Genomic DNA, 23235 nt, shown 5'->3' with positions numbered 1-23235 from the left:
CTGCCCTGAGGGTCAAGGACGGAAAGGATTATCCTTGGCTCACTTTACACAGCAAAGATAGGATGGGCCCCAGGACACCACTCTCAAATTAACTCAACCACTACGTATGGGGTTCAGGGACCCCTTTCTACCCTTTGGCCCCCACAATCGCGGTCTCACACAAACACTGCTTATGATTCAGGAAACACAAATTTAGCTGTGTAACGATGGTTAAATAACCTCGATTCCACAACAGCTCTAAAGTCCATCTACAAGCTGTATGAGCTCTCTGAGTGCAAAATAATCCAATAAATCTATAGAAAGTACTGAACCTGAGATTAAGAGAGTTTGTGCAGTTGTTTTAGACTGTAGAAAACAATATGCTCATTTATACTTACCCATGCATAAAATATCACTTGTGATGCACTGTTGCTGATCAGCTGTGTATGATCCAGTGGATTAAATATTATGTAGCTCTAAAAAGAAATGCCAATTGTAAGTATCATGAAACTAAAATATAATGCAGTTCTGTAGCATCAATTTAAAAAGTGTTTCCAAAAATACAAAAATTAGAATTTTTCATTTTTACCCACATTGGACACTGCATTTTACTTTTCTGGTGTTAATTTAATTGATTAGCATCTGAAACAGGCATGAAGGTATACATCAAAAACAGTACTTGGGCCTTTTTCTGTGCTTGGTATGTAAAACAAGGGTGAGGGGGTTGATACAGAGACAACTAAAGACAAAGATTGATCATATATTGGTCCTCTTTGTAATCATGATATCCTTCATCCTAGTGTCACCATTACAAGGTGAAGCGGATGGGTCAGAATGGCAACTGAGATGGAGGAGGTAATTTTCAGGGCTCTTTTGAAGGCATCTAAGATGGCAGAATATCATAATTCATCAACAAACATCCGAATATTAATACTGATGCCCCTCGCTATCCCTTTGGTTCCACCAGAACCCAAAACTGAATTCTGGAGTATTGTGAAATTAATAATTCGATGCCTTCATAGAAAACAGCATCACCAATGTCCCCAAACCACAAGGTCACGACACTGGAAGAGTACAACCCTAGCCCGGCTTAAAGAAAATGGCGAACATGCTGTCATTTGAGATGTAAGTTAAGAAAACTCAAGAGAGTACACGCTGCAGATAATAGTACACACTTACGACTGAGCTGAATTCCCCTTCCCACAATCCCACTTTATGATCATAAAAGACCCATGCATATAATTCTCTCCTAGAATGTGATGGACCACAGATTCCCATCTGTGACCAATCTAATGATGGACCTATGCATTCCTAAACAGGTTGGCCTAATAATCATGTAATTGTATATCATTGCTTCCATATTTCCCCTGCACATATCCACGTTTGCACCTTTCACTAAGATTACCCTGAGTAGCATATTCCTCTGTCTTGTGTTGTTTGTCTGTAGGAGCTATGTTTTATTCATTACACTGTGCTTCAAAGGCCAAAATAGCCAGAGTGAGATGAATTTTACTGAGCATTTGTCTTTGAAGTCTGTGTTTTAAATTGTGTACCATGGCACGTGGCTTAAAACACTTAAGTTAAAAATCTGTACTTAACATAGTGTGCTGCCCAATTGGTATTTTTATGCGTCTGTCCATTCATCCAGATATACAATACAAGTAACATTACACCTACAACAAGCTAGGGCTACTGGCTTTGTCAATGGTTGTAAATTGTGTAAGATAAATAAACAACAAATATGACTCTGTTATATATAATATTGAAAATGCTTCCCTTTTTGTGAGCCAGGTTGTGGCTTAAGGCTAGTACTGCCGAGTTGAGAAAGCAGGCTAGAACCTCCCGTCAGATCAATATCCTGTGATTCAAAACATGAATATGTCCTTGTTAAATTTAACTGGTGCTTATGTTTGCTTGGTACTATTGCAGTGTTTAGCTTTTTTACCCTCCACGCTGAAGGTAAAAACGGAGAGGACGATAGGGACCCATTTCTGCATCTGCTTTTAAGAACTGCCGGTGTGGAGCACCGGCAGGACCCTACCCACTTAAGCCCTCACCTGCTACAACATAAAATGTACTGTCAACATATAGTCCATAAATTGCCACTCAACGCCTCTATATCACCACACAGCTGCCAATGACGTAGGGGGGAACGCTCCGGCTTTCTTAGAGCACGCACCCATTTATATAGCGCTTACTACCCCTGATGAGGCGTCGTAGCGCTTTTTCGGCGAGTGGCACGCTACTCCGGAACCCATAGAGGATTAGTGTTGAATTAGTATAGTGAAACATGCAAGTACATTTTAAGTGGTGGATAGGTTAGTCAGTTATTTGGATTTGGAATGATAGCAGAAGGATAGAGGAGGAAAAAAAGGTTTGTATTTATATAGCACTTGTTACCCCAGATGGGGTGTTGAAGCACGCTACTCCGGAAGCCCATAAAGGATTAGTGGTAAATATGGTGAAATATGAAAGTAATTTTCAGTGGTGGATATTAGTCAGTTATTTGGAGTGAGAAGGCTAGCAGAGGGATAAAAGGGGAAGAAAGGTTTGCATTCATATAGCACTTGTTACCCCTGATGGGTGTTGAAGCGCTTTTCTGGCGAGTAGCACGCTACTCCGGAACCCATAAAGAATTAGTGTTGAAAATTAGTATAGTGAAATATTAAGTAATTTGAGTAGTGGATATGTTATTCAGGTATTTGGGTAGAGAAGGGTAGGTGGCGGTATAGAGGAGGGAAAGAGGTTTGTATTTATATAGCGCTTGCTACCCCTGATGGGGTTCTGAAGCGGAAGTAGCACGCTACTCTGGAACCCATAAGGAATAGTTTTGAATTAGTATGGTGAAACATGAAAGTAATTTTAGTGATGGATATGTTAGTCAGTTATTTGGATTGAGAAGGGTTGCGGAGGGGTAGAAAAGGGAAAAGGTTTGCATTTATATAGCTCTTGTAACCCTGATGGGGTGTTGAGACGCTTTATTGGCGAGTAGCACCCTACTCTGGAACCCATAAAGGATTAGTGGTGGATTGGTATAGTTGAATATGAAATTTGAGAAGTGAACATGTTAGTCTGTTATTTTGACTGAAAAGGATAGTGGAGGGATAAAAGAGTAAAGGATTTTTTTTTCTCGGTCTTAGCAGTAGGAGGAGGCTTTTGGAGGAGAAAAAGGAGTTTTGGAGGGGACGAGTCAGAGGGAAGAGTATAGAAAGGTTTGTTTTAGGGGATCTGTATAGTAAAAGAGGTGTCAGATGATGCAAGGAGGGGTAGAGTAGAGAGAGTCTGGAAAGGGTTATTTTGGGGGTCATAGTAGTGGTATGGGGTTTGGGATAAATGAGAGAGTGGATGTAGAGGATATATTGATAGATGTATAGGGTAGTGCATTGGAAAGAGTAGTAGAAAGAAGTTTGAGATGAGTCAGAAGGTTGAGCTAGAAGATATATTGGGAGAAGTATAGGCTAAGGAATAGGGTAGTGCATTGGAAATGCAAAATTAGAAGAAAGTGATAAATATATAGATCCATAAGTACATTGAAAGTATATAGATACATAAAGGAGGTAAATATATGTAGATTAAAGATATTGATAGAGGCACAGGATGATGGGGGTTTCTTTTTTTTTTAAATTAATTTCAAAAGATTAGAAAATAAACTATTTCTTTTTTTATTATACAGTACAGATATAGTGAAGGCAATAGTGGTATCCTTATACGCCGTTGAGGTTACAGTAGGCATATCGTTGAAATTATTAGTCATTTGTACATTAGATATACAATCACGACACTTGGCGTTTGCTGCCATTGGTGGACTTGTGTATGCCCTCGAAGCGAAGAAAAGAAAGTAGAAATGAAAGGCAGGGCGAGGGGACAGGAAGGGTAGCGCGATAGTTAGCAGCCATACTTCCAGGGATTGCGGTGGAGGGCGGCGGAATATGGGGGTACCGGTACATGTGGCCAGCCTAGGGTGGTTTGTGAGAGCCCAGGAAGTTGTCCAAGGAGTGCCACATCTCGCCCTTTGGGGTGGGTTGGGGTTGGATGAATATATGAATATTTTAATGTTATGTTGTGCGCCCCTCTAAGGAAGGTAATCCAATTGAACCAACTTTTGAAGGATGCCTTCCCTGTGTCTTTCCAGTTAGTTAGGATAGTTTTAACAGCTGCTGTGAGCAGGTCAATCAGTTGTCTGTCGTTTTCTGACTGCAATTCTGGGGCCGTGAAGGCGGTGACTACCCCTAGGAAGTCTGGTTGTGGTGAGTACCCCATTATGCTGTTTATGAATTCGCTTATTTTCCCCCAGAATGCCTTGACTTTGGGGCAGTAAAAGATAAGGTGTGCTAAGTCTCCCTTTTGTTTGTGGCAGTTCCAACATAGATCGTTCTCACGGAGCCCGGCGGCCGCCTGGCGAGCTGGGGTCCAGTACGTTTTATGGAGGAGAAGCAATCGCAATGGAGCGCACACAGCTAGCCCCTCCTCCGGATCGCCCCTAGGGACTCTGGTACATGGAGTTCTTGAGTGGTTCACCCCAGTGGGTGCAAGTCGGTACTTGTAGAACTGATGATCTCTAGACCCGATACATGTCCCGGGTTTTTAGATATCGCTCGAGACATGGCTCGGGTTTCGGGATAACTTCCCTCATCAGTAGAGAAAATAGTTAGGGGTGGAAGAGAAGGCCGCCAAACAACCGTCACTGTCCTCGATGCCCGAACCGGCACGCAGGTGCGTCGTCCAGGAGCCCGTCGGCTCAAAGCTCAAGGGAGCCTATTTGTCGAAGCAATCGCAATGGAGCGCACACCGCTAGCCCCTCCTCCGGATTGCCCCTAGGGACTCTGGTACATGGAGTTCTTGAGTGGTTCACCCCAGTGGGTGCAAGTCGGTACTTGTAGAACTGATGATCTCTAGACCCGATACATGTCCCGGGTTTTTGGATATCGCCCGAGACATGGCTCGGGTTTCGGGATAACTTCCCTCATCAGTAGAGAAAATAGTTAGGGGTGGAAGAGAAGGCCGCCAAACAACCGTCAATGGCCTCGATGCCCGAACTGGCACGCAGGTGCGTCCTCTAGGAGCCCGTCAGCTCAAAGCTCAAGGGATCCTATTTGTAGAAGCAATCGCAATGGAGCGCACACCGCTAGCCCCTCCTCCGGATCGCCCCTAGGGACTCTGGTACATGGAGTTCTTGAGTGGTTCACCCCAGTGGGTGCAAGTCGGTACTTGTAGAACTGATGATCTCTAGACCCGATACATGTCCCGGGTTTTTGGATATCGCCCGAGACATGGCTCGGGTTTCGGGATAACTTCCCTCATCAGTAGAGAAAATAGTTAGGGGTGGAAGAGAAGGCCGCCAAACAACCGTCAATGGCCTCGATGCCCGAACCGGCAAGCAGGTGCGTCGTCCAGGAGCCCGTCGGCTCAAAGCTCAAGGGAGCCTATTTTTAGAAGCAATCGCAATGGAGCGCACACCGCTAGCCCCTCCTCCGGATCGCCCCTAGGGACTCTGGTACATGGAGTTCTTGAGTGGTTCACCCCAGTGGGTGCAAGTCGGTACTTGTAGAACTGATGATCTCTAGACCCGATACATGTCCCGGGTTTTTGGATGACATGGCTCGGGTTTCGGGATAACTTCCCTCATCAGTAGAGAAAATAGTTAGGGGTGGAAGAGAAGGCACCCGCTGATACCGACTACATCGATCATCATGCTCCGGGGTCACACGCTGATAGGACGAGCAGTGTGCGACCTCATTCGGACTTACTATTAATACAGGCTCCCTTGAGCCGGTGGAGGTGACGACCTCGAGACAACGCACCTGCGCGCCTTAAGAGGTATCTGGACCTATGAATATTTTCGGCAGCCCTCTCAGCAACCCCGTGCACACGCCTAATCCCTGCTGATGAGCGTTAATGAACGCGAAACACGTGTCCAGGGATGGCAAGCACACCAGTGAACACCCTCAAGACTTTAAACTCGGGTAGAAGCGCACCCGCTGATACCGACAACATCGATCATCATGCTCCGGGGTCACACGCTCATGGGATGAGCAGTGTGCGACCTCATTCGGACTTACTATTTATACAGGCTCCCTTGAACCGGTGGAGGTGATGACCTCGAGACAACGCACCTGCGCGCCTTAAGAGGTATCTGGACCTATGAATATTTTCGGCAGCCCACGCAGCAACCCAGTGCACACGCCTAATCCCTGCTGATGAGCGTTAATGAACGCGAAACACGTGTCCAGGGATGGCAAGCACACCAGTGAACACCCTCAAGACATTAAACTCGGGTAGAAGCGCACCCGCTGATACCGACTACATCGATCATCATGCTCCGGGGTCACACGCTGATGGGACGAGCAGTGTGCAACCTCATTCGGACTTACGTTTTATGGAGGAGCCAGTATTTAGTTTGTGCTAAGGTAGGGGTGACTTTATTTTTGGCTGCAGAGGTCCAGAGGAGTTGTTTTTCTTTGTCACTGAAGCGCCAAGTGTGTTGGGCTTGCCAATAATCTATTGTTTTGTCATTTAGTCTTGTTCCCGGGCTCAGGAGTTTGTATAGGTGCGACGTTTGGTGACCGATTTTGTTTAGGTTCGCCATGTATTGGAGGATTGATGGGACCTCCTTGTTAAGATCTGCTCTCGTGAGTGCCGCCCTTATTCTTAGGAAGCTATAGAATTCAATATCTGGTAGGTTGTGCAAGTGCTTAAGGCAGTCAAAAGTGAGCAGGTTATTGAGCTTTTCTAGCTGGTTGGGGTGGAGATGCCCCGTCCAAACCAGGCGTTACTGTTAAGTATCTTGTCTTTGTATTTTATTTTAGTGTTGAACCAAATAGATTCCCATTTTGTGTTTTTAATGCTCCTTTCCATTCTTTTGTCGACTTTGAGGAGGGCGTTTTTGGTGTTTGTGAGTATGGTATTATTGGTCTCGGGGTGTTTGTTAGCTGTGAGTAGGGCTAAAGGGTCGAGACCTTTTAGGATATCTCTCTCTAGTGCCAGCCATACCGGCGTGTATTCCTGTTCTGGCGAGATCCAGTATATCCCCTGTTTGGCTAGGCATGCTGTCTGTAATGTTTTGAAGTTGGTGATGTTGAGTCCTCCTTGAGATTTGCTTAGTTTTAATTTCTGAAGGCTTATTCTGGGTTTCTTATCTCTCCAGAGGAATTTATTTGTCAGGATATCTAACTTTTTATGGAAGTCCTCCGTGGTGATGAGAGGGAGCATACTGAGCAGGCAGTTAACCATGGGTGTTAGCATCATTTTTATTGTTTCTACCCTTCCCCACCAGCTGACAAACTTTGGTGACCATGAGTCTAGCTTCTCTTTCAGCTTGTTTAATATTATTTGTTCATTATAGTCGAGGGTAGATTTGAGATCCCTCCCGAAGTAAAGGCCCAGATATTTTAGGAAACTTTTCTGCCAAGCCAGCCCTGAGTCTCCTAATACCGCCCTTGTTGTATGCACGTTTAGTGGTTTGTATTCAGACTTGTCTCTGTTGAGTTTGTAGACCGATACGTGGGCCTATTCCTCAATGGTAGACATTAGGGCCGCTATCGAGGAGCCAGGGTCCTCTGTTGTAATGAGTATGTCGTCCGCATAAGCGGCTAGCTTAACCGTGTTTCCCCTGATTGGGATACCTTTTATTTCGGTGTTATTCCTGATCATGGTCAGCAATGGTTCCAGGGAGAGTAGGAAAAGTGCAGGAGAGAGTGGGCAACCTTGTCTCGTTCCCCTTCCCAGGTTTAGAGGTTCCGAGGTGCCCCTGTTGACTACCACATAGGCTTTCGGTTCGTTATAGAGCGCCATCACCATTCTTCTATAGTTTTCCCCTAGCCCGAACTTTTGCATACATTGGTCAAAAAAGGGCCACGACACTCGGTCGAACGCCTTCTCGGCGTCGAGTGCAATCATAACTGCTGGTTTGTTATTGGTAGAGGCATGGTTTATTAAGTGACATAGGAGACTTGTGTTATCCTGGGACATCCTGTTTTTGAGGAACCCCACCTGAGAGTTGTGGATTAGGTTTGGGAGTTGCGTGTTTAGTCTCACTGCTAGTACCTTTGCATAGATCTTGCAGTCTACGTTAATTAGGGAGATGGGTCGATAGTTTTGTGGGTGTTGTGGGTCTTTGCCTTCTTTTGGGATGACAATTATGTTGGCCTCAGCCATTGAGTTTGTCATTTTCCCCTTTTGGATACAGTGTGTAAAGACCTCCACCATTGTGGTCTTGTTTAGGTGGAGGAAGCGCTTACAGAACCCTGCTGTGTATCCGTCCGGGCCAGGTGCTTTGTTGTCCTTAAGGGCTGTTACAGCTTTCTCTATCTCCGCCCCAGTTATTTCTTGTTCTAGGGATGCTCTTTGTACATCAGTCAGCCTGGGCAGGATTAGTTTGTCTAGTAGGCTGGCTCCCCCGTCTGCTTTAAGGTCTTTGTCTTCCCTATAAAGGCACTCATACAAGTGTTTAAAGACCTTGAGGATTTCCTTGTTTGATGTTTGGGAATTCTTATTAGTGTCAGTTATTGCTGCAATGGTGTGACGCCTCTGCTTGCTCTTAAGATATGAGCCTAGTGCTTTCCCTGATTTGTTCGCTGTACAGAGGTTTATTGCTTTATATTTGTTTATCCACATGCCTGCCCTTTCACTTAAAATCTTGTTGAGTTCGTATTTCTTCCTAGTTAGATCTGTGAGGGTGTTCTTGTCAGCTAGGTTGGTGCTATGGCGCATTTCCAGTTTCTTAATCTGCCCCTCAAGCTCTAATATTTTTTTGTTTCTGTCTTTGTTCATTCTAGATTTGATGGTATTTTACACCTGACTGTGGCCTTCATAGCGTCCCAGAGGGTACCTCGGTCTGTGTCTGGATTATCGTTGAATCTAAGTACTCTTTTATGGTCTCCTCTATCTCGGCTGCATTATCTGGGTTTTTAAGGATGTCGCTGTTGAATCCCCATCTACGGCTTCTGTGTTCGTTATGCCGCCCATTAAGCGTTTGGCTGATGTGTGAGTGGTCAGATATTGTTCTCGGGGCAATTTCTGTGTGGTCTATAAGGTGTGTGTGCGAGGCTGAGATAAGGATGTAGTCAATCCTGCCTGCTGTATGAGTTATGTGGGTGAGAGTAGAAGGTGTAGTCCCTAGCGTCTGGGTGTTGGAGTCTCCAGGGGTCTCTAAGTTGGAGCTTAGCACACTGATTCTTCAGGGTATTCTGCCCCTGAGAGCAGTGGCTGGCTCTTTGCGGGTGTCTGTCTGTGGCGTGGTCTAGTACCTGGTTGAGATCCTTGATAATGACTACCGTTGCTGCTGTTTAGAACTGTTTAGCTCTGGGGTATTATGGCGGCTCGAGACACCGTGGTGGCACCAACAGTTCTGGTTCTTAAGCGAGTTGACCTGGCTTCCCCCGTTAACAATGAGGCCCCCTCTTGCGTGTCTTGCGAGCCTTTTTACCTTTGTCTTCTGTGGTGCCGGTGCTAGTTAGGTGGCCCCCCTCCCCCTTACATGGCGCCGCTGCTGTCTTGCTGCTGTTTATTCTGGTTACTTTTGCTTTTTTGGGGCAAGATGGCGGCTCCCATAGGCACCTTCAGTTTCGTTTTCTTGTTCGAGCTGTCCTGGTTTCACCGCTGGCGTTGGCTTTCCCCCGTTGGCTATGAGGACCCCGTTCGCGCCATTCGTGTGCATTCAATGTGAGATGGCTCCAAGTCATCCACTGATCCACGGCTCTGAGACAGCTGAAATTTGGTGATTTTCCAATATCTTTGGAGCATTCCAGTTGAGGGAGTATTTGCGTGTCATCTGCATAGTTATAGCACGTGAGGTAAAATGTATTGATCAGTACTGGTAATGATTCATATAGATGTTGAAAAGCATGGGCAAGATGATAGAACCGAGGGACCCCTGCTTTTGTGGAGTACTGTTTGGACGAGAAAGATGGGGTATGGATGACATTAGTTCTGTTTCGAAGGTAGGACGCGATCCATTCTAGAGCAGTTGCCTCTATGCCGGCTTCATAGAGTCTTTGTTTCAGAGTGTCATGATCAACCGAGTCACAGGCAGCTGAGAGGTCCAAGCAGAGTAGCGCAGCAACCCCGTTGCGGTCAACTGTATTCTTCAGGTTCTGTTTCAACCTGAACGTTGGCGATGGGACTATCGATTTTCCACTTGATTAAGCCTGATCTGTTCAATAGGTAATGGTCAGACATGGTTGTGAATACAAAGCCCAGCAGAGAAGCAACCTTCTGAACTAAGTATCTCTGGCTCTTAGCATGTGCATCTGGCGAATAGTCTTGGCTAGATGTGTTAGAAATTACTATCTTCTTTAAGATTTTAAATATCTATCTTGTAAAGTTCCATGCTGAAGAAATTCTCTTGGAATAGCACTGCTCCTTATCCTCTTTAAAATACTCCTAGCTATCAGGACATGCACAGCACGTAAAGCAAAGTGATTTTAATCTGCAAAAACAGAGTACCATGGCGTGGGAAGGGGCAAGGAGAGAAACAATAAGTGCTTTTAGCTTATCGGTTGTGTGGTGAGCATGAAAATGGTCAAGCTCCTTGGATGAGGTCATAGGTGGGGGGGAAGTCACCACAGAGCGAGCAGAGGGATAGTAGGGTAAAGATAATTCTTCAGGTCGGTCTCAAGTTCCTCCTGAAAGGCTTGAGGGATAGGCAAGGACTTATATTCAGGAGGAGCGAGTTTGAAAGTATGTTGGTTTGGACTGTGGAGGCTAAAAGCTGGGAAGTAAAGCTTTATTTTCTGCAGCTGGCTGAATCTGGGCCCTTTTAACTTAGCATGAAGATGCAGGAGGAGATCTTAGTTGGTGAGTAGGACTTCCAAGAGTTCTAGGTGTCCAATAAAAGGCAGACAGAGATAGGACGGGGCGGGGACACAACAATCTACAGGAAGCAGGTGTTGCACACAGCTGTTTATTTGTGCAAATTGATATCTGTCTGAAGAGAACCGGTTCACGACAGAGTGAACAAAGTAAATATAGACAAAGAGGCCCTGCTGAGCAATGGCGTTAAAAGCAGTCCAAGGCGCCAAAAACAACAAATAGTCTCCCAATGTCCACAGTTCCAAGGACGTCTTAAACAACCCTGATTGTTATGGTTTACGTGCTGGAGCTTCGAGTAGCTGACAAATACACCATCAAAAAGGCGGTACAAAAAAAACTCATGATATCAGCTAACGTCACTACGATTTTTTCCAATACAAAGCTGGAAATAAAGCGCAGTAAAATGTGACGTCATCCCTTGCTTCACATGTTGACGTGCGGTTTCACTCCGGTCCGCTCTCAGTAGGTTCTGGAGAGAAACGTGCATTCAGTCACAAGAGCCTGCTTGCTTGTGAAAGTAGACATAATGACAGGGCGCAGCCGTCAGCGCCCAGGGTGAGCACACCCGGCCCGTGATTCACCAGTCGGCCTCCTTCCCTGTTTACAGGCTCCTCGTGCGTTGCGTCACTTGGGCGAACGCGAGAGAACACTCAAGGAGCACGTGTCAGGCGCGCCCTGTGGTATCCGGCAGCAGCTGAGGAAACAGGGCTGCAAGAACGGTCGTCTGGCGCCGTCAAACTGGTCTGAGGGGCGGCAGAAGCAACGAATCATCACTACAAAGCAACTGAACCTAGAGAGAGGAACCACGGGGATTTACCAGCAAACAGAGCAACAGTGTCCCTCTAGTGGACAAACACATTAATGACAGTGGTACCAGCTAACCACGGTTCTCGATCTAATTTTTCTACTTGACCTTGGAAAAGAAAATTAATTTATACAATTTATATCACTGAGTTTGAGTTTCCATTTGTGCCCAAAATAAAAACAACCTAAACTCCAGTACTATATGCCATGTAAAAAAATCGATGTGTCTAAAGTTACTCCAGAAAACACGAATTGAATTCTAGGTCGATATGTTGAGAAAATCCTCTACAAAGAGTTTGCCAGATTCAGTGCTCTTCATTTTCACAGTTACCAAGCAGTGGCAAAACAAATATATCTGGCTTTGGCTGCCAGTCTTTCTACGTAAATGCTTCTTTTTGGTTTGTCACAGTTTTGATAAAACAATGTAGTATCTCCCGGTCCTTCGCCAATAATAAAAAAAAGTGTCAAAAAACAAAAATACTTTTTGGGTCTGAAAAAGCACACATTGACATAGTAGTCCCTGACAATGAAGGATCCACTTTGTGTGTGCTCCTAGTGAAGGAGCAGAATGCTGTCGCTCAGAGTGAAATCACTTCAGCCAGTAGCTGAAGAGGGCTGGCCCACTGACACATGGTCTATGTCATGGGTTTTCAAACTGGGGAACTTAAGTGATCCTCAGAGGGGAGTCAGGTTCTGGCCAAAAGACGCATTATGCTGATAACAGTGCTTTGTTTTAAGCAGAAAGAAATGAGCTGCAGTAAGCCACTCCATAATGGGCCATCACTAACATCTTTTGTCATTTAAATCCTAGCTGGGGAGTATGTGTCAGAAGGGAAGAGACTCCAAATATTCTTCAAAACCCTCACCCCCATTTCTGATCATCACCATGTGGCCAGAATAGTATGCTTGGCAATCATGTATTTGATTGCATTTTTAAAAGGGCTAACTTACATGGAATGTTTAAATAAGTCTAGATATATTTAAACATTGCCAATTGAATAGAATTGTTGTGAAAAATTCTGCGGGGGGGGGGTTGGGGAGCAAGAAGAAAAATGTCCATGACAACAATCAACCAATGGGTGAAGATGTCAATCAGACAGCTCTAATTAAGTACATTATATAAATTATATATATTTAATGTTACTAAAATAAAACGGTCTTGGCTAAAGCATTGTCAGGAGTGGACAACATCATTACTTTAATGGTAACTGCATTAAGTTAACTTAACTTCCTGGCCTAGGTCAGTGCATAAAAGCAAGTTCGCCCAGCAGGGCAGCCTGTGCATAGCACATACCTGCTAGAGTGCCGAGAAGCCCCTGCAGGCAAGTGGAGGACACAGGCTTCCCTGTTCGGTGAAGACAGAATCTTCCCCAGATAGGGCCAAAGGGGACAGAGTCACTGGTTAAACACTTAAACATTAATGTTGTAAAAGTTTAAGCAGATTCGAGGTGGACAGGGCCGGACTGGGAACAGAAACCGGCCCTGGCAAACTGCTCAGCCGGCCCCCCCTGGGGTGAGGGGAAGTGCAGCTGAGCAGTTTGCGAGGGCCGGTTTCGGTCGATTTTGTTACAGGGGGCTGAAATTGCTGACCTCCGGTAACAAAACTGGCTCCCCAGGGGCCCAAATCCGGCCCCCACACTAGCGGCCTACCGGGGAACCGCCAGGTGCCAGCTATGGCCAGTCCGGCCCTGGAGGTGGACCATAATGCACATCCTTGAAAAAGATAGCGATGTAATAGCCACAGGGAGATCTTGCACAGAATTCAACAGAAAACTGAAACATGGTATGTATGCATTTGCCATTCATCATGCAATCTAAACGTCATTAGGAAATCACTGTGCAATAGCCTTTATTCAGCTTTACCTGCTGACCATAGTTTGTACTCAGCTCTACAGTAGAGACAGCATGTTCCTCACTCGTAGTCCAATTCCATATTGAAACTCTCTGATAAAATAAAAAGAGAAATCCAATTTCACTCATGAGATTTTGTCACACATTCAAATTTTACTGGCTGATGAAACCCTGACATCTCGCAGGTATAGTACACACACAGCTTCTTACTGCAGTAACACACATCATGGACTGGCCTGTGTTTATAGAAACTATGGGCGTGGTTTTAGATCTCGGTGATGGGTTACTCTGTCACAACGGTGACAGATGTCCGTCCGCCGAAATATAAATCCCATAGGATATAATATTTAGGCGGACGGGATATAGGTCACCACTGTGACAGAGTAACCCGCCCACCGAGATCTAAATCAAGACCTGTGTCTCATTACATTGGTTTCTGGGTCCAAAACTGCACATCTTTTTAATTATAATCCTCTGAAACAGCCATGGAAGTTGCACCTGGGTCTTCCACCTGTGCCAGTGTAACTTGTATTCATGCAGGTGGGAAAAGCAAAGGTAGCATGTTCCCAGGTTCTTAACACAGAAGGAAGCAGCTGTACATTCTGCAACTATTACCAGCTGAGTGAGTAACCTGTCAGGAAGTTTGGGCGATGGGCGGGACAGGCTTTGCGGGTGTGTACACCATGTGCAAGTATATTCACAGCTGCGAGACCCATCACTGCCTAAATAGGTTGATAATGACTGGTCAAAGGCCACAATGTACATGCAGCATTTTGCACACTGGTCAAAGTGAGCGCTGTGTTTAAGAGAGTCAGGCTGCCATACTTGACGTTTAGGTTCATTTGAGGCATCATTTGCATGGAAAGATTCAGGTACTGGAACCAGCGTAGATTCAAAAAGATGCTAGGGGTAGTAGAAAGAAAATGTTACTTACCTAAAACCACAGTTCTCCAGCATTGGCATATTTCTAGACTTAACGTGCATGAATTATTCGCCGTCGTCGGGCAGGAAGCCTCCATGTAAACATAGTAGTGTGCATTTATGCTCAATAACACTGAACTTTACATAGCCTCCTATTCACATCATTACACCCAAACTCTAGCCAATGAGATACCAGCATCCTCCACTCTCTCCCTGGCCGTAGGCTTCCAAGTTGCAGATTTTCTAGCCTGTTAGGTGTCACACTTATTGGCTGGAGCCTCTTAAAAAGAGGAGGTTGGTGGGCACATGCAAATCTATTTAAGATGCCAGTGCTTGAGAGCCATGATTACAGGTTACATTTTCCCGTCTCCCGCTTTGGATCTTTAAAGTGTCACACGCTTGAATTAATATTACCAAAGCAGTATTTTAAAGATAGTGAAGGGGAAGGGGTACATGAGGTTTACCTTAAGTAAAAAAGTATCTTAGCACTGATCACCCTATGGCTATTTCCTTGTTGATGTCTGAATGTCGAGGCAGGAGTGCTTCATGAAACTTCTTTACAAATGTCTTTAAGCGGTATTCCTGCAAGCAGGGCTGTTGTAGATGCCATAGTACTAGTAGAGTGAGCTCTGACTGCTCTTGAAAGCAGTCTGTTCATATCACTTTAAGCTAAGCTAATGCAAGTCACAATCCAGTATACCTTATACGTTGGCCCAAAGGGTAAACATAGCTTATCTGGAACCTTTGAGCGAGAAGACAGAATTTGAGAGATCTTTTGATGTACAAGGAATACAACGTTCTTTCTGCTGGTGTGCTGGGATTTGGAAAAATGTTGGAAAATAAATATTCTGGGTTTAAGTGAAATGTTGTTGGCATTTTAGGAGTGATTTTGGATTTGTAGCTTGGTCTATTGAAAAACGCAGAAAAGTTTATTTGCATGAAATAATAAATGCATTTATAACTAAGACTCCCTGCTTTCCATTTTTACGGATTTTTACAGATAAACACAGACATAAAACAATGTGTTTTCTGTCTGCATTTATTTTTAAAAGTGGATAAATACAGCAAATTGTACTTTTAAGTGACTCTCTGTGATGTCTTTCATGAATTATAGGCCAGCAGCTGAGCAGATGGACAGAATGGAAAATAAAAAATCAGGATGAAATTTCTTTAAATAACGGGATATGCCAAAATACATTTATGGTATAATGCTGGTATTTACTACTGGATGTATAGTTATGTAATATTTGGCAGCTTAAATAGCTAAAATACGATAGACATCAAAGTATGAGTACGTGTCTATCAGTTAAATAGATATGGAAATGTACAGTTTTACAACTTCATTTATACGCGAAACACAAAATAAATATGGATAAATACAGACGGAAATGGGCAAAAAATAAATACCATAAAACCAGGAGCCCTATTTTATAACTAATGTAATGGCCAGCAAAAAAAGTTGTCTTCTAAAGGAGGTGTTTTAAGGCCACTTTAGGAATTAGTTCAAAAGTTGCACTCATTAAGGCTGCCAGTTTCAAGTTTAAATTCACATTCCAGAGAAAGTTTCAGTATATGAGGAAATAATCCACTCATGCATTCTTTCATTATTATTTTTTCAGAGTAAAACAACTTCTTGCATGGAGATCTTAGAAATCTTGAAAATACAGCCAGATGACCTTTTATGGATGCAAAGGATAGGCCAAACTATTCCAACTGCAACATGAATGGAAGAAATTGAGGAGACTTTCAAGGGGATTCAGTTTTCCTTTTTCAGTCCATGAAATAATCGCATTTGCACTTCATAGTATAATATTTTATGGTTGAATTGGCTTTGGTCGCTTTTAAAATCCCCGGTTACCGGTAAACGCCAGAACTCTAGGTCCTGGTGAGCCGGGCTTTTAGTTGGAGGAAAGGAGAGTTGTGGTGAAGTTCTCATAGGGGAGCTGGTATTAATCAAATCAGAGTTTGTGCATACATATCCCAAAACTCAGAGGACCAATCTTGACATACCCACACTGGAGCAGGTAGAATTATTGTGCACCGCTCCATCTTGATTTTGTATAGTACTCCAGTTAACAGAGGAATTAGAGAAAAGCGTACAGGAATGTTCTTGTCCCATTGATTGAGAACAAATCCTCTTCAGATCATTGGCAAACCACCTGCTTGCAGACCGGAGGAACAAGTTAATTGCCTTCGGTAACACTCTTTCTAGTGGATACTCTAACTGCAGATTCTTCATCTTTAGAATAAAGATCTGGAAACTCCTAGCAGTGCTCCTGCATGCCAGCAGTTGGCATCTTGCAGCTCCGTGTGGACTTTGTTCTGCCCCAGAAGAGGCAAAGTAGAGCCACTATAGGTGCCACCCTTACGGGCCAATTATTATTATTATTATTATTATTATTAAGCGTTCTTATATAGCGCTCGATTACCCGTAGGCATCTCGGCGCTTGCCTTGGGAACCAGTCCTGGTTTTTCCCTGTGAGATACCCATACTGGGCATCCCCAAGGTGAAAGCCAGGCATCCCGCCGCGGGGGGGGGGGGGCCGTAGTGGAGATTAAGCAAGCTAATGCCCAGAGCTGCAGAGTGTGAACCTGTGACTCGAGTAGGCACCGAAACGAGAATTATCAAGTCCGTGGATATTTGGGCTCAAGACCCTGCCGCGTCGGGAATTGAACCCTGGTCCCGGGTCTGACCTCTGCTTCAGGGTCTGCCGCCTCTAACCAGTGAGCCACACTTCTCCACCTGTCAGATGTCAGTTTAATTTTGACCGCACCCTCAGACGTGGAGCCCAAAACCTTATCAGAGGTACCAATGTGCAGATCTCTAGATTGGGACCTTTTTAAATGAGAAAATAGACTATTCCACAGAACATGGAGATGAGAGGGCAGTGAAGTAACTGGTTAGATAGAGTATCCACCAGGAAACCAGGAAGAATGTTATCAAAGGTAAGTATCTTGTTCTTCTGATCTATACTTCAAAGAGCCGAATCCTCAGCTTTAGAATACATATCAAGGCAGTACCTACCAAAGAAGCCGATTTGTGGAATGGGCTCAGACTAAAAAGTCCTGCATGACAAAATGGACGAATTGCCATCAGACCAGGCTGTTGAGGCAATACAGCTTCGTGAAAGTGTGCATTGAGGCCCACGTCACAGCCTGACAAATGACCAGAACAGGTTTCCGCATGCCAGCGCAGCTGTAATAGCTGTGGCCCTGGTGGAATGGGTTCTCAAAGAACGCTGGGGAGGGAGGGGTGATGAGATGCTCATTGGGAAAAGGATTATTTCTTTTAGCAAAAAGACTATCCTGGTCCTTAATACCATTTTGTCTGGAAAAAGGTGGTGTAAGGCTGTTCATCGAGGGGGCCTGAAACTCACTCATACACTGGGCTGCAGTAACTGCAACAAGAACAAGCATTTGCAATGCATAAGGTCTCGCATTAGGAAAGTTTGAGCTATTGGTATTGTAAATGACACATTTTTTATATATGTGTTGGTTTTGAAAATAGCAAAAATAATAGCTTTGTCATTTACAATGCCAATAGTTATAACTTGTGACACCTATAGCATTTGTAATGCAATATGTGTTGTATTCACGTGACTTAGATGTATTGATATTACAAATAACAATAGCTTTGAATTTTTTTAATAATTAATACTTAAATAAAAGTTATTGTAATTTATAATGGCAATAGCTTCAACTTTTGTAAATAACTTTTGTGAAGAATATGTTCAGTGTATTTTATTGTGACGAAAATTCAAGAACAGAAGTGAAATACTAACCTCTTTTTGTGACATTTGTAATAAAGCTTGAAACATTGAGAGATCATATTTGACCCAGTTGTTGTTGAATGGTTGCACAGATTGATGCTGTGGTGGCGCTGAGTGATGTTGTGGTGGCGACTAGTGATGCTGTGGCATTCAATGATCCTGTGGTAGCGCATAGTGATGTTGTTGTGCCCCTTAGTGATGCTGTGGTGGTGCTGAGTGATGCTGTGGTGATGCGATAGATAGAGTGAGTGGGATAGATAGATAGAGGGAGCGCGATAGATGTGAGGGCGATAGATAGCTAGACAGATAGAGTGATGGCGATCAGTATCTAAATAAATAGATAGAATGAGGGCGATAGATAGGTAGATAGAGTGAGGGCGATAGGTAGATAGAGTGAGGGCGGTAGATAGAGTGAGGGCGATAGATAGAGTGAGGGCGATAGATAGAGTGAGGGCGATAGATAGAGTGAGGGCGATAGATAGAGTGAGGGCGATAGATAGAGTGAGGGCGATAGATAGAGTGAGGGCGATAGATAGAGTGAGGGCGATAGATAGAGTGAGGCCGATAGATAGAGTGAGGCCGATAGATAGAGTGAGGCCGATAGATAGAGTGAGGCCGATAGATAGAGTGAGGCCGATAGATAGAGTGAGGCCGATAGATAGAGTGAGGCCGATAGATAGAGTGAGGCCGATAGATAGAGTGAGGGCGATAGATAGAGTGAGGGCGATAGATAGAGTGAGGCCGATAGATAGATAGATAGAGTGAGGGCGATAGATAGAGTGAGGGCGATAGATAGATCGATAGATAGAGGGCGATAGATAGAGTGAGGGCGATAGATAGAGTGAGGGCGATAGATAGAGTGAGGGCGATAGATAGTGAGGGCGATAGATAGAGTGAGGGCGATAGATAGAGTGAGGGCGATAGATAGATAGAGTGAGGGCGATAGATAGATAGAGTGAGGGCGATAGATAGATAGAGTGAGGGCGATAGATAGATAGAGTGAGGGCGATAGATAGAGTGAGGGCGATAGATAGATAGAGTGAGGGCGATAGATAGATAGAGTGAGGGCGATAGATAGATAGAGTGAGGGCGATAGAGTGAGGGCGATAGATAGATAGAGTGAGGGCGATAGATAGATAGAGTGAGGGCGATAGATAGATAGAGTGAGGGTGATAGATAGATCGATAGATATATAGAGGGTGATAGATAGAGTGAGGGCGATAGATAGAGTGAGGGCGATAGATAGAGTGAGGGCGATAGATAGATCGATAGATAGAGGGCGATAGATAGAGTGAGGGCGATAGATAGAGTGAGGGGGATAGATAGAGTGAGGGCGATAGATAGATAGAGTGAGGGCGATAGATAGATAGAGTGAGGGCGATAGATAGATAGAGTGAGGGCGATAGATAGATAGAGTGAGGGCGATAGATAGATAGAGTGAGGGCGATAGATAGATAGAGTGAGGGCGATAGATAGATAGAGTGAGGGCGATAGATAGAGTGAGGGCGATAGATAGATAGAGTGAGGGCGATAGATAGATAGAGTGAGGGCGATAGATAGATAGAGTGAGGGCGATAGATAGAGTGAGGGCGATAGATAGATAGAGTGAGGGCGATAGATAGATAGAGTGAGGGCGATAGATAGAGTGAGGGCGATAGATAGATAGAGTGAGGGCGATAGATAGATAGAGTGAGGGCGATAGATAGATAGAGTGAGGGTGATAGATAGATCGATAGATATATAGAGGGCGATAGATAGAGTGAGGGCGATAGATAGAGTGAGGGCGATAGATAGAGTGAGGCCGATAGATAGAGTGAGGCCGATAGATAGAGTGAGGCCGATAGATAGAGTGAGGCCGATAGATAGAGTGAGGCCGATAGATAGAGTGAGGCCGATAGATAGAGTGAGGCCGATAGATAGGGCGATAGATAGATAGAGTGAGGGCGATAGATAGATAGAGTGAGGGCGATAGATAGATAGAGTGAGGGCGATAGATAGATAGAGTGAGGGCGATAGATAGATAGAGTGAGGGCGATAGATAGATAGAGTGAGGGCGATAGATAGATAGAGTGAGGGCGATAGATAGATAGAGTGAGGGCGATAGATAGATAGAGTGAGGGCAATAGATAGATAGAGTGAGGGCGATAGATAGATAGAGTGAGGGCGATAGATAGAGTGAGGGCGATAGATAGATAGATAGAGTGAGGGCGATAGATAGAGTGAGGGCGATAGATAGAGTGAGGGCGATAGATAGAGTGAGGGCGATAGATAGAGTGAGGGCGATAGATAGTGAGGGCGATAGATAGATAGAGTGAGGGCGATAGATAGATAGAGTGAGGGCGATAGATAGATAGAGTGAGGGCGATAGATAGATAAAGTGAGGGCGATAGATAGATAGAGTGAGGGCGATAGATAGATAGAGTGAGGGCGATAGATAGATAGAGTGAGGGCGATAGATAGATAGAGTGAGGGCGATAGATAGATAGAGTGAGGGCGATAGATAGATGGAGTGAGGGCGATAGATAGATAGATAGAGTGAGGGCGATAGATAGATAGTGAGGGCGATAGATAGAGTGAGGGCGATAGATAGAGTGAGGGCGATAGATAGAGTGAGGGCGATAGATAGATAGAGTGAGGGCGATAGATAGATAGAGTGAGGGCGATAGATAGATAGAGTGAGGGCGATAGATAGATAGAGTGAGGGCGATAGATAGATAGAGTGAGGGCGATAGATAGATAGATAGAGTGAGGGCGATAGATAGATAGTGAGGGCGATAGATAGAGTGAGGGCGATAGAGTGAGGGCGATAGATAGAGTGAGGGCGATAGATAGATAGAGTGAGGGCGATAGATAGATAGAGTGAGGGCGATAGATAGATAGAGTGAGGGCGATAGATAGATAGAGTGAGGGCGATAGATAGATAGATAGAGTGAGGGCGATAGATAGATAGTGAGGGCGATAGATAGAGTGAGGGCGATAGATAGAGTGAGGGCGATAGAGTGAGGGCGATAGATAGATAGAGTGAGGGCGATAGATAGATAGAGTGAGGGCGATAGATAGATAGAGTGAGGGCGATAGATAGATAGATAGAGTGAGGGCGATAGATAGATAGTGAGGGCGATAGATAGAGTGAGGGCGATAGATAGAGTGAGGGCGATAGATAGAGTGAGGGCGATAGATAGATAGAGTGAGGGCGATAGATAGATAGAGTGAGGGCGATAGATAGATAGAGTGAGGGCGATAGATAGATAGAGTGAGGGCGATAGATAGATAGAGTGAGGGCGATAGATAGATAGATAGAGTGAGGGCGATAGATAGATAGTGAGGGCGATAGATAGAGTGAGGGCGATAGAGTGAGGGCGATAGATAGAGTGAGGGCGATAGATAGATAGAGTGAGGGCGATAGATAGATAGAGTGAGGGCGATAGATAGATAGAGTGAGGGCGATAGATAGATAGAGTGAGGGCGATAGATAGATAGATAGAGTGAGGGCGATAGATAGATAGTGAGGGCGATAGATAGAGTGAGGGCGATAGATAGAGTGAGGGCGATAGAGTGAGGGCGATAGATAGATAGAGTGAGGGCGATAGATAGATAGAGTGAGGGCGATAGATAGATAGAGTGAGGGCGATAGATAGATAGAGTGAGGGCGATAGATAGATAGAGTGAGGGCGATAGATAGATAGATAGAGTGAGGGCGATAGATAGATAGTGAGGGCGATAGATAGAGTGAGGGCGATAGAGTGAGGGCGATAGATAGAGTGAGGGCGATAGATAGATAGAGTGAGGGCGATAGATAGATAGAGTGAGGGCGATAGATAGATAGAGTGAGGGCGATAGATAGAGTGAGGGCGATAGATAGATAGATAGAGTGAGGGCGATAAATAGATAGTGAGGGCGATAGATAGAGTGAGGGCGATAGATAGAGTGAGGGCGATAGATAGAGTGAGGGCGATAGATAGATAGAGTGAGGGCGATAGATAGATAGAGTGAGGGCGATAGATAGATAGAGTGAGGGCGATAGATAGATAGAGTGAGGGCGATAGATAGATAGAGTGAGGGCGATAGATAGATAGAGTGAGGGCGATAGATAGAGTGAGGGCGATAGATAGATAGATAGAGTGAGGGCGATAGATAGAGTGAGGGCGATAGATAGAGTGAGGGCGATAGATAGAGTGAGGGCGATAGATAGAGTGAGGGCGATAGATAGAGTGAGGGCGATAGATAGAGTGAGGGCGATAGATAGTGAGGGCGATAGATAGATAGAGTGAGGGCGATAGATAGATAGAGTGAGGGCGATAGATAGATAGAGTGAGGGCGATAGATAGATAGAGTGAGGGCGATAGATAGATAGAGTGAGGGCGATAGATAGATAGAGTGAGGGCGATAGATAGATAGAGTGAGGGCGATAGATAGAGTGAGGGCGATAGATAGAGTGAGGGCGATAGATAGATAGATAGAGTGAGGGAGATAGATAGATAGAGTGAGGGCGATAGATAGATAGTGAGGGCGATAGATAGAGTGAGGGCGATAGATAGAGTGAGGGCGATAGATAGAGTGAGGGCGATAGATAGAGTGAGGGCGATAGATAGATAGAGTGAGGGCGATAGATAGATAGAGTGAGGGCGATAGATAGATAGAGTGAGGGCGATAGATAAATAGAGTGAGGGCGATAGATAGATAGAGTGAGGGCGATAGATAGATAGAGTGAGGGCGATAGATAGATAGAGTGAGGGCGATAGATAGATAGAGTGAGGGCGATAGATAGATAGAGTGAGGGCGATAGATAGATAGAGTGAGGGCGATAGATAGATCGATAGATAGAGGGCGATAGATAGATAGAGTGAGGGCGATAAATAGATAGAGTGAGGGCGATAGATAGATAGAGTGAGGGCGATAGATAGAGTGAGGGCGATAGATAGATAGATAGAGTGAGGGCGATAGATAGATAGAGTGAGGGCGATAGATAGAGTGAGGGCGATAGATAGAGTGAGGGCGATAGATAGAGTGAGGGCGATAGATAGAGTGAGGGCGATAGATAGAGTGAGGGCGATAGATAGTTAGGTGTGGTTGTGTGTGCGTGGTTGTGTGTGTGTGGTGT

The 23235-nt window shown here is 44.8% G+C and overlaps 1 protein-coding gene across 1 annotated transcript in view; it reads right to left on the bottom strand.

Annotated features, from left to right (window-relative positions):
• Nucleotides 1–23235, bottom strand: part of CFAP251 (cilia and flagella associated protein 251) — a 591575-nt gene that overhangs the window by 416133 nt on the left and 152207 nt on the right. Inside the window, exons 7-8 of the mRNA XM_078667546.1 lie at nt 13456–13536; nt 378–455 (exon numbers count right to left, since the gene is read on the bottom strand). Of these exons, the coding sequence (XP_078523672.1) occupies nt 378–455; nt 13456–13536 (159 nt within the window). The remainder of the gene's footprint in view (nt 1–377; nt 456–13455; nt 13537–23235) is intronic.

This window comes from Lissotriton helveticus, chromosome 11 (assembly GCF_964261635.1).
Source record: "Lissotriton helveticus chromosome 11, aLisHel1.1, whole genome shotgun sequence".
Classification (NCBI taxonomy): domain Eukaryota; kingdom Metazoa; phylum Chordata; class Amphibia; order Caudata; family Salamandridae; genus Lissotriton; species Lissotriton helveticus.
The sequence above is the reverse complement of the archived record's forward strand: the minus strand, read 5'-3'. Positions and strand labels throughout refer to the sequence as shown.